This window comes from Chelonia mydas, chromosome 14 (genome assembly GCF_015237465.2).
Source record: "Chelonia mydas isolate rCheMyd1 chromosome 14, rCheMyd1.pri.v2, whole genome shotgun sequence".
NCBI lineage: Eukaryota > Metazoa > Chordata > Testudines > Cheloniidae > Chelonia > Chelonia mydas.
This window is the reverse complement of record NC_051254.2, coordinates 1,246,926-1,261,743: the sequence shown is the minus strand read 5'-3', so window position 1 is coordinate 1,261,743 and position 14,818 is coordinate 1,246,926. Positions and strand designations below refer to the sequence as shown.

The 14,818-nt window shown below is 63.5% G+C and overlaps 1 protein-coding gene across 7 annotated transcripts in view; it reads left to right on the top strand.

Annotated features, from left to right (window-relative positions):
* CYTH1 (cytohesin 1) overlaps positions 1 to 13,823 on the top strand; it is a 42,418-nt gene extending 28,595 nt beyond the window's left edge. For all 7 annotated transcript variants that reach the window (XM_043528641.1, XM_037913851.2, XM_043528640.1 and 4 more), the window contains exons 2-13: positions 330 to 412; positions 2,781 to 2,845; positions 3,935 to 4,001; positions 4,581 to 4,699; positions 5,405 to 5,485; positions 5,771 to 5,883; positions 6,240 to 6,388; positions 6,535 to 6,646; positions 10,579 to 10,655; positions 10,903 to 10,974; positions 11,598 to 11,752; positions 12,082 to 13,823. In XM_043528641.1, the coding sequence (XP_043384576.1) occupies positions 330 to 412; positions 2,781 to 2,845; positions 3,935 to 4,001; positions 4,581 to 4,699; positions 5,405 to 5,485; positions 5,771 to 5,883; positions 6,240 to 6,388; positions 6,535 to 6,646; positions 10,579 to 10,655; positions 10,903 to 10,974; positions 11,598 to 11,752; positions 12,082 to 12,160 (1,172 nt within the window). In that variant the 3' untranslated portion in view covers positions 12,161 to 13,823. The remainder of the gene's footprint in view (positions 1 to 329; positions 413 to 2,780; positions 2,846 to 3,934; positions 4,002 to 4,580; positions 4,700 to 5,404; positions 5,486 to 5,770; positions 5,884 to 6,239; positions 6,389 to 6,534; positions 6,647 to 10,578; positions 10,656 to 10,902; positions 10,975 to 11,597; positions 11,753 to 12,081) is intronic.
* The last annotated feature ends 995 nt before the right edge of the window (positions 13,824 to 14,818 follow it).

The window sequence follows — 14,818 nt, the reverse complement described above, 5'->3', positions numbered from 1 at the left end:
GCGGGTGCCGGAGCGGGGCCCTGGGAAGGCCAGCGGAAAAGCCAGATTCAACCCCAGAAAAGTGGGGCAGGCAGTGCAGACCCCAAGCTGTAGTCAGGAGTCAGGCTGCTGGCGGCAGAGTGGGTGGTGGTAGCCCATGGGGAGTGCTGCTTGCTAGGCAGGACTGCCCCCCTGGTCCTGTCCTGCTCAGGGACCGTGGGGGGCACAGACAGAGTCCGGACACCCCAGCATAGCCCGGCAGCATAGCCAGGGGAGCTCCCAGCTTGGGCAGCACAGGGCTCAGGAGGGTGCAGGTGCCAGGCCTAACCCTCTCTCCTCTCCCCCCGCAGTCCCCAGTGACCTGACCCCAGAGGAGTGCCAGGAGCTGGAGAACATCCGTCGCCGCAAGCAGGAGCTGCTGGCCGACATACAGGTGAGGGGGTGGGAGGTGCTGGAGAGGAGCCCGGCTCCGCTCAGACCTGGAAGTATCCTCAGGTCCCCTTCGTTCTGAGACGCGCTCTGGGCCGAGCCTGGGCTGGGCTGGGCTGGCTGGAGCCTGGGACGCTTTCCCCATCGGCATGTTGAGCTCTGCAGCTGGCCTGCTGTTCCTCTCCCCTTCCCGCCCCAGATGCTCTGTTCTTGGCAGCCCGTCTGGCGTCGTCCCTGTCCCCGCAGGAGAGGGACGAGTGTCACGGCACATCAGTGTGTAGGGCGTTCCTCGGCGCTGCTGCTGCCCAGGGAACAAGGAGGGGAGAGAAATTGCTGAATTAGCCATTGTAGCTCCCCGTGTGAGCATCACCTCGCTGTGGCTTTGCCTGTTCTCGCCTGGGCTTGTCAAGTTACTGTGGCTTGTGGCAGTGATGGGGACCCCCCCCCCCCCCCAAGACAGGGGAGGACGCAGGAATTGGGCCACTGGTCTCCTGGCTCCATTCCTCCCACCCCCGCAGTGCCCCAGGCCCAGCTCTCACGCTGTGTGCTCGATGGGGCAGGGCTCTGTTAGCTCATCGGCACCGGCCTCCCGTTGCCCAGCACAAACCGGTGAGGGCCGGAAGAAGTGAGTCGGTGTCCCCTCCACCCCATCTCCAGAAGAGCAGCCCTGCTCTGGGGGCGTTCTCCCCGGCACTGCAGCACCGTTACTGGTGCTCTCCCCTCTGGCCCTTGCTCCTCCAACCAACCTCCAACCTCCCCTGTCACCTGCCCCTCCAGCCTCAGCGCAGGGGCCCCAGCCAGTGCTGCGCAGGGGACAGATTGCTCTCTGGCTGGCTGGTGTCTCCCTCCCCTGCTTGCCCTCCCAGAAGCCCTGTTCCCGGGCAGTCATGGCGACCCCTCAGGGCCAGGCCAGCTCCACCCTCCAGCTGCTGGCCAAGTTCAGCTCAGTACATGCCCCCTTAGCCCTCCGCCTGTGCTGGAGAGCCCTGGCCCGGTGCAGGGCCTGTGGCCTGAGAACAGCTCCCAGCTCCTGTACCATCCCCCTTCCCGCCCCACACCTCGGCTGCCCAGAGCAATTCTTCCCCTGACATTTCTGGGTCAGAGCACTGGAGCCAAAGGAAAGTAAGTCCAGGAGGCTGAAGCCGGCCTGCCGGGTGCTTGGGGCAGAGTGGAGCAGGCCAGGAGCCTGCCGTGGCTGTGCCCCCCCATCAGCAGTGCACTGCGCTGTCTCTCCCAGCGATGCCCCCTTCTCCCTACAGCTGCCTGCTGGGGGCTGGGTGGCATCTCAGCAGCCAGGATGGAGGCCTGTCCTTGGCTTAGTTGCACTGATCTCATGGGGTGGCCCTGGCATTGGAGGCTGCTGCTGCCCCCTCCCTGGCAAGACCCCTCTCCCAGTCTGTTGTCCGCTCTTAGGGGATGCTGAGCTCTCGGGTTTCTTGCTTTTTCCGTATTTCACATTGGTGCCTTTTCTGATGACCTATGACCCCTCTTGAGGGCCCAGGTGCTGGCTGCGTCCTGTGGTGCAGCCCAGGGGGCGATTGGGGGCTGCTGAGCCAGGCCAGGCCCTTGCCCCAGGGCGTTCCGATTGCTGGGTGGGGTGTTGGGGCCCATCTGGGACACTCGTCAATCATGTCAATGATTAAGGCAGTGGAGTCTAATTACCGCCATATGCTGGGCATGAACTAAAAGGATTAGAGCGTAATTACGTTAACCTCTGGGCCTCTTCCTTCCTGTGGGAGCAGAGCGCCTTGATGCTGCTTGGAGATTAGCGCCTACAGCACTGCGGCTCCCTGCTCGCTTGCTGAGCACTGCCACGAGCTTGCTGGGTTGCAGTGCCGCATCTCAGGGAGCGGGAGTTAGACGAGGGGCTCGCTAGGGTCTCTGGGCAGCTCTGTCCTTGGCACTCGCCCCAGCTGGCCCTCTTTGGGGAGGGTCAAGGCTGCCCTCCCGCCCGTGGGTGTGAGGGAGGTTTCTGTCCTGGCTGGCACAGTTAACCTTGAGCTGTATCTGGCACGGTCTGTGTCCCTTGCCTGTCTGTCTGGGCTTGTCCTGGCAGAATAAGGCAGAGCCCGGTTCCAGGTGCACCGCCCCAGGGAGTGCTGGCCATAGGCTCAGAGCAGGGACCCTGGCTTCAGGGCTCCTGGGTCCTATTGCTGGCTGTGTGACCCTGGACAGGTCATTCTGGAATTGGGTAATATCCCCACCCTGGGGTTTGGGAGGGTGAGTGAGTTAATGGGGTGTGAGCTCCTGGATTGACGGGGCTGGAGAGGCGCAGAGGGTTCAGGATGGGCTGGGGGAGGTGGTGAGCCCCCATGCCATGGTGAGAGAGTCCCTGCTCCCCCCCTCACCGTGTGTCTCTCTGTCTCTCTTAGCGGCTGAGAGATGAGATAGCAGAGGTGACCAATGAAATTGAGAACCTGGGATCCACGGAAGAGAGGTGAGTCCTGCCCGCGACCCGGCTGGCTGAGCAAGAGGGGGAGCGGCCACGTTCGGCTGAGCAGAGTGACACCCAGCCCTCCGGCGCTGTGCAGCTTGCCCCTGAGCTGCAGGCTGTTCCTGGGGCCCAGTCCCTGCGGGGGGGAAGCAAGGCCCCAGAGGAGCCTTAGCTGCGCCCGAGGAGTGCGGGGACGAGCCGGGACATTCTCAGGTTCTCGGTCCAGCATAACCCCAGCCTGGCTGCCGGCTGAGGGAGGGGTGTTGGCTAATGAGGCCACAGACCCACGAGTGCCGGCGCAGGCTGGAATTCCCAGGCCGACTCTTATTCCTTAATGCGGTAACGGGATCTCCGGCCTGATCCGCTGCTCCAAATGGCCCTGTTTTTCCACGGCCCGGCCCCTCCGTCTGGCCTTGGAGACTGTCTGCCTTTGTTATTCTGAGCTGGTGCAGACGGTGCCAGCGCGGGATTAGGGAGCCCTGATGGCCAATGGAAACTGACTTGCAGCATCTCTTCCAATCACCCTCCCGTCAGGGTTCCCCTCCCCCTGGAGTCTCACCAGGCGAAGCTGCAGCCTGCTGGGCCGGAGCTCCCAGGCCCCCGAGTCCCTGTCCATCCCTGAGAGCAGAGTGCGGGGCCAGCCAAGGGCAGCCACCTGTGCACTTTGTCTGTACAAAGCCCCTTCTCGCCCCCGGGCTGTGCCTGCACCGGGCCCTCTGCCCCTCCATGCACCAGCCCCGGGGCAGGCATGCCAGCCCTTGGGGGCAGGGCCTGCCTCCTGGTTTTCCTGGCATGCTGTGTTATCCTTTAACAAAGAGGAGCTGAGGGCTCTGAGAACCTCCCCCCAAAACAGCTCTTGGAAATGGCCTGGGCTCTGGCTCGTGCCGCGTTCAGGGGCTGCAGCCTCCAGGCCCAGGCGCAGAGAGCAGGGGGTTGCTAGTCACCCCGGGTGGGGCTTACATGGGTCTCGCTGGGTCAAGAAGAGGCCGCAGGCTGGCACAGGGAGTCTAACCCTGCCTCTCCAAGGGTGGGAGCCCCAGGCCGGGAGCCTGGCCACTCCCGGAGTTCATTGCTGGCCTTTGTGAGTTATAGGAAAACCATGCAGAGGAACAAGCAGGTGGCAATGGGCAGGAAGAAGTTCAACATGGACCCCAAAAAGGTAAGGGCAATGCCCCAGGGGCTGGGCTGCAGGCAGAGACGCTGAGGTGCCTCAGTGCAATCGCAGCATCGGGGGAGGGTGGTGGTTCCTGCCCCGTTCAGCTTGGGGTCCAGGCACTGCAAACGCAGCCTCCCCAAGTCGCTGGGACAGACGCTCCAGGCCATGCTCCGTGATGGGATTTGGGGAGCACCATGTGCTGGACAGAATGGAAGGGTCTGGGGATCGGGGACCCCATCCACAGAGGGGGCTTCTCACTGTTGCACTGCTTCTGCCTTCAGGGTCCCCTTCCCATCGCTCTTACCTAGGGCCCCCACCCCGTCGGTCTGGAGCACTGCTGGATTCCCAGGCTCCCTTGGCAGGGTGGTTTCCTGGGTGATGGGACCCTTGGCAGGGGGCAGTCTCCTGCCCCCAGAGGGCTCCTGCTGGTTGCTCGCAGCAAGGGCTCCCTGTACTGGGCTGGTGATGGGGATGCGGAGGAGCCTCCTGCCCCTCCTGGCGTGGGTACAGCTGTGCCCCTCAAGGCAGTGGCCATCAGTGCTGAGGGCTGGAGTCACAGGCCCTCTCCTCCCGCCTTCCCAGGGGATCCAGTTCCTGATTGAGAACGACCTGCTGAAGAACACCTGCGAGGACATCGCCCAGTTCCTCTACAAGGGGGAGGGGCTAAACAAGACGGCCATTGGCGACTACCTGGGCGAGAGGTACCAGCTGCTGGGCAGGGTGGTGGAATCTGTGCCCAGGGCACCAGCTGATCACTGCAGGGGGCAGGGAGGAATCTCCCCTCAGTGCCTTATGGGACGGGACCGCTGGCCTGGACTAAGGCGCCAGGGATTGGCTGCTGCCAGAGCCAGGACATGGGGCTGGCAGTTCCCATCTGCCCCCGGGTCCTGTGGCCACGGCAGCCATGGGAGGGGCGTGGGTTGGTGGCTGCTGGAGCAGAGGGCATGCAGCATGCAGGGGTGAAGGCAGAGATGCCGCTAGCTATTGGCCGCACAGGTAGCAGGGCCTCGCTCCAGACCCAGCCTGCACCAGGCATGGTCGGGGGGCGGAGGAGACAGTGCAGCTACCAGGTCCCTGAAATGAGCAGCTGGTGCCAGTGCCCAGCATCTGCCCCATGGCTTGGTGCTGGGCTCCCGGGCTGGCAGGGTCGGGCAGCCCTCAAGACTGGTGCTTATGGGAGGCCCGAATGTGTAAACTAGGCCTGGGGTTGGGCTGTACCTGTTCCCCTCCTTGCTCACTCTGTGTCTAGGGCTGCCCCCGCTGGGTGAGGGTGCTACTGCAGCCCACGACCCTGGGGAGGGCTGAGAGTCTGTCGCAGGTGCAGGGGGCTGGCTGGGGCAGTATGTGACCCGGGGGTGTGGTGCAGCCGTGACTTGGGCCCCTGGGCTCTGTCTTTGTCCCGGCAGAGACGAGTTTAACATCCAGGTCCTGCACGCCTTCGTGGAGCTGCACGAATTCACTGACCTCAACCTGGTGCAAGCGCTGCGGTGAGTGTGTGTGCGGGGGACTGAGCCGTCACCTCGGCCACCTGTCTCCCCATCACCGTGCGCCGGGGCGAGCCCTGGTGGGGTGAGCTGCCTGGGCCAGTGCCCGGGGTGCTCTGGCAGGGGCAGCAGCTTGACGCTGTTGAGGGTGGGCTTGAGCAGGTTAAGTGGTGAGGGATTGTCCCCTGCCCTTGTGGGGTGTCAGCCAGAGATGAGGGAGGAAGGTCTCCGAGGCCCATCCCTGGGGACACGGCCCCCCGCGCAGCTGATACCCACCCCGTCCCGCAGGCAGTTCCTGTGGAGTTTCCGCCTGCCGGGCGAGGCGCAGAAGATCGATCGGATGATGGAGGCGTTTGCCCAGCGGTACTGTCAGTGCAATCCAGGCGTCTTTCAGTCCACAGGTAACAGCACTCCCCACGGGGCAGGTGCACTCCGACGACCGGGCCTCGGGCTGCCCCAGAGTCCCTCGTTGCCAGGCCAACTCCAAACCCAGAAGCCCCTGGAGAGAGCAGGAGAGGCCTGCCTGATCCCTGGCTTTAAACCCCTCCTGCTGCTGGGGCATGGGGTCTGTGCTTCCCTGGCGGCCCACGGAGGGAGTGGAGGCTGGGTTTGGGCTACAGGCCCAGGGTGGCCGTGTCTGCCGGGAATGAGCCTGGGGACTGCTCCGTCCAGGGTGCTCCCAGCCTGGCCTCTCTGCCCTTCGCCATGTGCCTGGCCTGCCCGGAGCCCAGCTGACCCGCCTCTCTGTGCCCTGCAGACACCTGCTACGTCCTCTCCTTCGCCATCATCATGCTGAACACCAGCCTGCACAACCCCAACGTCAAGGACAAGCCCGCGGTGGAGCGCTTCATCGCCATGAACCGGGGCATCAACGACGGGGGCGACCTGCCGGAGGAGCTGCTCAGGGTGAGGGCGCGGGCAGGCAGGGGGTACTGCCTTCGTTGGGCTCACTGTGCTGCCTGGCCTGGGGTTCGCTGGCCCTAGGCTCTGCTCCCTCGGCCCCGGGGAGCTGCACCCTGGATTTGACCCTCGTGTGCTTCTCTCTGTGCCAGAATCTCTACGAGAGCATAAAGAACGAGCCCTTCAAAATCCCCGAGGATGACGGCAACGACCTCACCCACACCTTCTTCAACCCCGACCGCGAGGGCTGGTTGCTGAAACTCGGTAAGTGCTTCGCCCCCAGGAGCCGAGCGTGGCCACAGGAATGTGCCTGCACCCTCTCCACCCCCTGCTCGGGGTGCTGGCAATGGGCAGCGAGCTCCATGGCACATGGCTCAGCCCGCAGGGCAAGCTGCATGTCGTGGCCACAGCTCTGCAGCCTCCCCAAGGCACTTTCACCGGTACTGGAGCCCCAGTCGGCCCCGCCTGGCCCTCGGTGGCACTTGGCGACCCTGCTGGCTTTCACCAAGGCTGGCCAGGTCTCCCTGGGACTCCAGCCGCGCTTTCTGGTGACTGTGTGAGAAGGGATGGGGCGGTCCTGGGGGATGCAGTGCCGGCAGGCAGGGGAGGTCCCGTGGTCTGTAGTGCTGGGAGGGAGGGGAAGGGAAAGTTCTGGGGGCTGCAGTGCTGTGGGGGGTGTCCCAGGGACCATGGTGCTGGCAGGGTGGGAGGGATGGGGGATGGTCCCGGTGGCTGTGATGCTGGGAGGGATGGGGGACGGTCCCGGTGGCTGCGGTGCTCGGGGAGGGCTGGGGAGGTCCTGGGAGCTGCAGTCCTGGGAGGGAGGGGAAATTCTGGGGACTGCAATGCAGGGGGGGAAGGCATGGGGAAGTTCCTGGGGGCTGCGGTCCTGGCGGGGAGGGCTGAGGTGGTCTGGGGGGTTGCAGTACTGGTGGGGAGGGGCTGGTTGGGGGATGGTGACTGGCGCCCAGCGTCTTGGCTACATCCTGTTGGAGTGCCTCCCGCCACGCTCACTCAGAAGGCGAACTGCAAGCTGCCCCAAGCTGCGTGCATCTCCTCCGTGCCACAGCCTGGTTCCTGGCACACCCTCCCCAGAGCATCATCACCTTGCACATCCTGGCTCCACATGCAGGCAACATGCATGGCATCCCCGCGCCCCGGCTGCAGCTCCCCACAGCACCAACAGCCCCTCCCCAGCTGCGTGGCCCACCCCCTGGCTCATGGGTTTCTTTGGTTCAGTAGCTATGTTGGAGTTTTCTTGTCTGTGCCCCGGTCAAGAGCTGGGGCTGCAGAGACCCGACAGGCCCTGGCAGGAGCTGACTCCATCTGGAGGCTTTTCCCTGGGGCTCTTGCTGTGGTTTGGACTCTAACCTCTAACATCTCTCTGCCTTGTTGCCAGCCCGTCGGTAGCAGGGGAGGGCCTGCCACTCACACGCAGGACATGCCTAGAGCAGGGGGCCCCAGCCTGGGCTGGGGCATTGGCAGGGATCCCCTCCCATTTTCCAGGGTTCAGGGGATCCTTCGTTCCCCAGACACTTCTGGCCTTAGACGGTGGCCCAGCCTGTCGCGACACGAGCGTGCAGTGCTGGCTGCCCCAGGGCGAGGGCGGGTTTAATTTCTTTGTTTTAATTTTCTTTTCTCCCTCATTTGTATGTTTCCATGATTTTGGCTCTTCCTTCCCCTGCCCCAAACTCCAGGAGGTACGTACCCCACTCCCTCCCGCAACCCCCTCCCTCGCTCTGCTCTGGCTGCTGGGGCTTCCTTCCTTTCGTTTTTCTTTTGGTTTGAATTGCTGGTGATGGCTCGCTGCTGCTGCTGACTGACCGCAGTCCCCGGGGAACTCGCTTCCAGCGGGACCTGCCCTCACGCTCTGCATCCTGGGCTGAGGCCAGGGACTCGTCCGCTTCAGGCCTTGCCTGACCTCTGGGAGCCCCTCTCCCTGCTTGGCCGGCCCTCAATAACTCAAACCCAGCCAGCCCCTCCCGAGTCTGCAGGCCTGAGCCCAGCCCCAGCTCTGGGCCATGGCCCTGGGGAGGGAATTGTGGACAGGGTGACTCCTTACTCCACAGCACCCCTGGTGGAGCCCAGCTTCTCGGCACTCACAGGCCAGCTCCCAGTTGAGTGAAGTGTCGGGAGATGTTCGGGGTGGCTCAGCGCATCTCGCAGCATGCGAGGGGGCAGCTGCTGCAGCCCTGCATCCATACCTCTTGCACTGGCAGTCCCGAGCCCTCAAGGGCCAGGTGGCCTGGCTTTGGGGCGCCCCTCTCGCTGTGTGCTCTTGCCCTCAGAGCCAGTGCAGTGCCCCCCACTGCCAGTGGCAAAGGGAGGCCGTTTCCAGGGCTCTAGTTGCAGCTGGGAAACTGAATCCCCCTTTTCCTGGACCCCCTGGGGTGCGGCTCGCAGGGAGCCAGGGGAGCAACCCTCAGCCTGCTGCGTCCTGCTGCCAGCCTGGCTCAGGACCCCTGGTGCGTGTGGGAGGGGAGCCCATGAGTTCCCTGGGGGCTGTCCCAGGTGCTGACTGGAACTGTCTGCTTGTGTTGTCTCTGCTGTGAGTCCAGGGTCTCTGTGCGGGGCTGTGCCCAGGGCTGGGCAGCGTCTGCTCCTGTGGGTGGCTGGAAGGGTCACTCCACGGTCTGTGAGCAGAGTTTTCTCCTCCACTCCTCCCAGAATCAGTGCCTGCTTCCCTGGGCTGGTGGAGAGCCGGGCAGCTTTGCCATCGCTGCCCAGTGCCAACCAAGGGGGACCCAACACCCACGGTCAGCCCAGGAGTCCTGGCCATGCAGGCTGTCCGAGCACGGGGATCCCGACATGAGAGGCTGGGCCAGGCCTCCATCCCCAAGAGCCCCAGCAGCTTCAGGCTTGCATGGGTGTTTGGGGCCCCAGGTGCTCTGCATCTCTGTGCAGACATGGCAGTTGTGGACCCGTTCCTCACCCACTGGCTCCTAGACAGAGGCAGCCGTCCTACGCCTTGCCTCTACCCTCGTCTCCTCACCAAGCCAGTGACGTCGGAGGCCCTGGCTCAGCCCTAGCAGGTGAAATCTTAAAGCCCTGGATTTTCCTGACCAGAAGCCCAGGCTGGCTGGGCCCAACAGTGACTTTGCTCTCCATCTAAACAGCCCTCAGCAGCAGCGTCGAGCCTCGCCACGAGACTGGCTGGCTTCGGGGGGGTGTGATCCAGGGCCTTTCCCCTCGGGGGTGCTGGCTCTAGCCTGCATTCAGGGCTGGGAATGAGATGCAGCCAGGGCCTTCCCCTCTGGGGTGCTGGGTCTGAGCCACCCCCCTGTCAGTAGGGAGTGCCAGCTCTTGGTAGGCAGAGGGGATGGTGTGCAGTTCCTAGCAGGGCACCTGTCTGTCACAAACTACCCCAGGCTGGCCCCCCATGGCCCCCTCATTTATCTCTGGCCTGGACTTGGGGGATGAGCTCCCATCTCATCCCACTCCAGGACACACTGGCAGGGACAGCTTGCCCTGTTGCTGCCAGGGCGTTTGCTCTCCAGGGCTGTCGGCACCTTCCACCTGGCCCACAATCGGTCATTCCTGCACTGACTGACCAGGGCTGGGTCCCTGGAGGGGATGAGATGGGGTGGACAACCTGACTCAGGAGTGGGGGTTCCCCTGGACCTGGCTCTCCTGGCCTGTCCGCTGACCCCGGGTTCAGGGATGGAGCTGTGTGGAGCCGCACTTTTCGTTTCAGGGTGAGTTTCGTATTTCAAAACTTCTGGAGTGAAATATGCACAAACCCAAATTCCAGAAACCCTGGGCTGCCGGATTCCGACTGGCTGAAAAACCCGGAAACGAGAGCGTTGTGTCCAGGCCAGCCTGGGCTGCTCTCTGACAGCGCTGTACAGAACGAGGCGCGTCTCCGAGCCGTCTGGCTGTCAGATCAGCCCTTGCTCCAGCTCCGGCTCCTCAATCCGCTTCTCACTGCCGCTCGCATCCCGGCCACCGTGGCTTCGCTCTGCCTGTTGCTGCTGCCCCAGCCCCGAGCTGTCACCGACCGGGGCTGGCTCACGCTGCTTGTGCCCTGGCTCCGCGCTCTGCGAGACGCTTGTTTGTTCTGTCCTCGTCTGGGGGCTCTCGCCCTCCCATAGCCTGGACGTGCCCGGGAGCCGGACCCCCACCCCGGGGCAGACATGCTCTGGGGCCCGGGCTTGGGGGCGGGTGTTGTGTCAACCGCCCCTCTCTTTACTTGGCAGGTGGCCGGGTGAAGACATGGAAGAGACGCTGGTTCATTCTGACCGACAACTGCCTTTACTATTTCGAGTACACGACGGTGAGTGTGTCTCTCCGCCCCCCCGCCGGGTTCATGGAGCTCAGCTGGTGCACAGGGCGGGGGAATTTTCAGAAGGCTGGCTAAGGCTGTGGGGTGACCAACTTCCTCCCCTCACAGCCCTGCTCCTGGGGGGCAGCCGGTGGCTGGCCAGGGCTGGAGCCGCGCCCTTGGAGGAGCAGATCTGGATGTCGGTGGGTCCCCGCAGCTCTGTGGCTAACATTTTCCCTCTTTGCTTGGCCTCCTGCAGGATAAGGAGCCTCGTGGCATCATCCCCTTGGAGAACCTGAGCATCCGCGAGGTGGAGGACTCCAAAAAGCCCGTGAGTCTCTGCATGGCCCCTGCTCGTGATGGGAGGGGGAATCTCCAGCTGGGAAGTTTCTCCTTACCTGGCTTTGTGCATTTTTCCAGCAGAGGCCCCTGGGGTCTGTGTGTTTGGGGGATGTAGTGTGAATGTTGCTCCGGCCCCGCAGGGCAAGGAGAGAGCCTGGGGCTGCAGCATTCTCCCCTCATGACCAGGCACATGGGGTGGGGGCTGTTGCTTCTGTAGTGGGGGCAGCTGGCTGCAGGGCAGCACTGGTGTCACTCATTCAGACCTGCTTGCTTCTTTGGCCCCAGATGCCCAATCCTTCCCTAGCAGAGGATGGGCTGCCTGCCCCCCCTCCCCCCCCGCCCATCTCCAGCCCTCGGCTCTGTAGCAGACGACTGGACCGGGCAGCTGCAGCATCGTGATTGCTACAGAGGCATTTCTTCTTGCACACTTAGTATTTCACCCAAAGGAGGGACATTCCCAGGCTGTAACTGGACGGGAGGGCATGTGTGACTCCCAGGGTCTTCCCTCTACCCTACCCCTCCCCAGGCATGGCCCCAGGACCCCTGAGGTGCAGGGGCAGGTCCCATGTGCCGGACTGGAGGCCGCTGCTAAAATGTCTCCTTCCTTCTCAGAACTGCTTTGAGCTTTACATCCCAGACAACAAAGACCAAGTGATCAAGGCCTGTAAGACGGAGGCAGACGGCCGGGTGGTGGAGGGGAACCACACGGTGTATCGCATCTCGGCCCCCACCCCCGAGGAGAAGGAAGAGTGGATCAAGTGCATCAAGTGAGTGTTGTTGCCTAGCCCCCTGTGGCGGGGGGGTTGCGGCCTGTGCACTGGGCCAGGTTCTCTGGGCTGCCCCTGCAGAGGGAGGGTGCTGCGCTGGCCGGGCCGTGGGACCCGGGTGACCGGCGTACATTCTCCCAAGACCTGCCCAAGGTTACCCAGAGTCTGTGGGAGAGCCTAGATCTCCTGGGTTCTGGTCAGTTCCTTTGCTGCCAGGCCACCCTTCCCCACTGGGGTAGCAGCTCCTACGTCGAGCTGGGGACAGGTTTGACCTGGGATTTCCCTGGTCTCTTGGGTTTCCCTTTCACACGTCCTTTCTCCCTGCCCAGGGCAGCGATCAGCAGGGACCCCTTCTATGAGATGCTGGCAGCGAGGAAGAAGAAAGTGTCCTCCATGAAGAGACATTAGCAGCCTGGGCCAGCCGAGCGAGGTCGGCGTTCTCGGGCGGCGAGAGGCTCCCCTCCCCTGGAGGTGGAGAGAGCAGGCTGCCAGGCAAGGGCCTCTCCTGCAGCCCAGCACAGCCTGAATTCCCAGGGACTAGCTTCAGCTTTTGCAATTTCTTTACCATTGGGGGGTGGGCAGGTGTTTGGGGGTGGGGCTGGGAGTCCTAGGGCCACAGTGATGAGTCTGCAGCTACGTGAGATGAGCAGGGGCTTGGCGCTGGGAGCTCCTTTCTGGGCTCCCTTCCCAGGGAGCCGTCTTCAACCCATGTCCCGATGGCCTGGGGGAGAGGGCCAGAGCCGCCTACAAGTGAGACACTTCATCTGCAAGGAGCTCAAGGAGGATTTGTCAGCAATGCCGTTTCTACCCAGCTGGAGGCCTCTGAGGCCGGCCGCCAGGGCTGGCGGGAAACGTGGCGCATGCTCTCTGGGGTGTGGATGTGTATGGGGGCCCAGGCAGCCTGCGTGGGGAGGGGCAGGGCGGATGGGATGGGAGCTCTGGCGGACGTGCCAGCGAGGGGCTGGGGGCCCTGCCTAAGCCTGGGGCTGCCTCCTGCTTGACTGCTGTCTGCCCACGCGTACCGTACACCTGCCTCTGCTAATTCCCCTGGGGGAGGGAGCTACAGCCTCTTGGCATGGCCCCCAGGGCTGGGCCGGCTGGGCTGGGCTGGGCACTCGTTTTAAAGCACTTGGGGTGTGTTCTGCCTGTTACTGCTCAGTCGGGGCTGGGCCACTCAGTCGCAGGCGTTTCGTTTGGGAGGGGGGTGGAATCGCTAAGTGGGGAGGGTGGGAGCCACGGGAGCCGGCCACTGAGCCTGACGTGAGCCAAGGGGAGCCCATGTGCCTTGCCCACCCACCTACCCTCGTTCTAGAGGGCACTGGTCTGTCCTGGGCTCCTTTGATGAGCCCAATGAGTTCTGGAACACACAGGGGCAGCTGGGCTCGTTAGAGATGGGAGCAGACGGGCCCAGAGGTTCTGGGAAGGGGAGGCCAAGGGTCCGAAAACCATCATTGCGCCCTCATGTAGTCATAGCTTCCACAGATGCACAGTGCCATGCAGCAGTGCCGAGCCAACAGCAGGAAGCCTGCGGCCCCGGCCTTCCCCGGGGTCAGCCTATTCCTGGAGCTGGCACCACTGGGCCTCGTGGGCTGTGAGCAGAGCTCAGTGAGCAGCCGAGGGTTCAGCAACATCCCAGGCACGCTGAAGCAGCAGGGCTGGGAAGCATGGGAAGGGGGACGAGTGTCCTGGGAAGGGCTGGAACCTGCCTGAAAGGCAGCTGCTCTCAGGGGCTGAAGGAGAGGTCAGTCTGGGGAACAGGATTCCTCTGGAAGCTGCCCAGGCTCTAGCAGCCTGGTGCCCCAGCCTGCACGGCCCCCTGGCCCTGATGCACTGGGTCTGGAGAGAGGCACCCACAGCAGTATTAGTCTATTTATCAGAGGTGTAAATATTCTGTATAGTTTTCTCCTTTAAGGTTATTTTGTAATTGTTCAAGTTCTGTGCAGAGGCCTCTCCGGCAGGGCGGGCAGCGTTTCAGGGTTTTTTAGTCTGATTCTAACTCCTTGGTTTTTTGCCACGGCCTTGTAAACTAGCGCTGAGGATCTGCAGCAAATAAATGTCAAACCTCCGCTCAGCCTCCGGCTCCTGCCTCGCTTGTTCTCTCCGTTCTCAGCTGCCTGGGGAGGGGCTCACACCACAGCCTCTGCTCCTGTGGGAGAGCACTCCCTGCCCCTGGGGCTCAGCAGGGGCAGCGGTATTCAACGAAACCCGAAGAGCTGTGGGTCAGGGGCCCATCTGCAGCCCTGCTGGGGGATCTCTCTCCCTCGCTGAGCTCACGCCCTCTGGCCCCACAGGACCCAGTGAGCGCTCTGGGCACGCTGTCATGAGTCACACTGCATGGGGAGCCTGACACCCCTCCATTCTGGCCTAGGGAATACGTCAGGGCCAAATCAAAGGGTCTGGCACTGCAGAACACTGGCTAGGTAGCGGCCCTGCAGTGTGCTGTGGGGGTCCCACTGTAATGGGGTGGCCTGCTCCTCTCCCAGACCCGGAGGACTGGCCCCTGCACTGCCGAGCTAGCTGTGTCCATTCCTCTCTTGCCCTGTACTCTCACCTGGTCTTGGGGTTCCTGCTCTTGGCCTGAGACACCCAGACTGTGCGCGCTGCACACGGCCACTGCGATCTGGCCCCACAGGCATCTGAGTGTGGTATGTTCCCCAGGGCCGCCCCCCGCCTGTCTTTGCATCAGCCAGCCTGCTTCTACCCGCAGCTCAGGAAAGAGGGGGGCAACTTGGTAATTCAGTTTGGGGTCGTTTCTTCTATTGCCCTTCCCCCTTCCCTCGGGGAAATGGCTTTGCCTTCAGAAGGACTGGGCCTGGGAAAGGGGTGCTTTTAGCCCTGCGGTGCCACTGGCCTGCCCCCCGTGTGGGGCCGCACAGACAGGATGCAACGTTGCAGAGTTAAGCAAGGGAGGCACCAGGCTCAAAGTGAGAGCTGTGGCCGCAGCAGGAGCCAGCCGCTCCACCTCCAACTCAGTCAGTGAACCCGCAGGGCTGCCGCGACCGTGTCTTCAGCCACCCCCGAGGGTCCTGGGGGTCTGCCAGGGGCCCCTGCCCACTCCGGTTATCT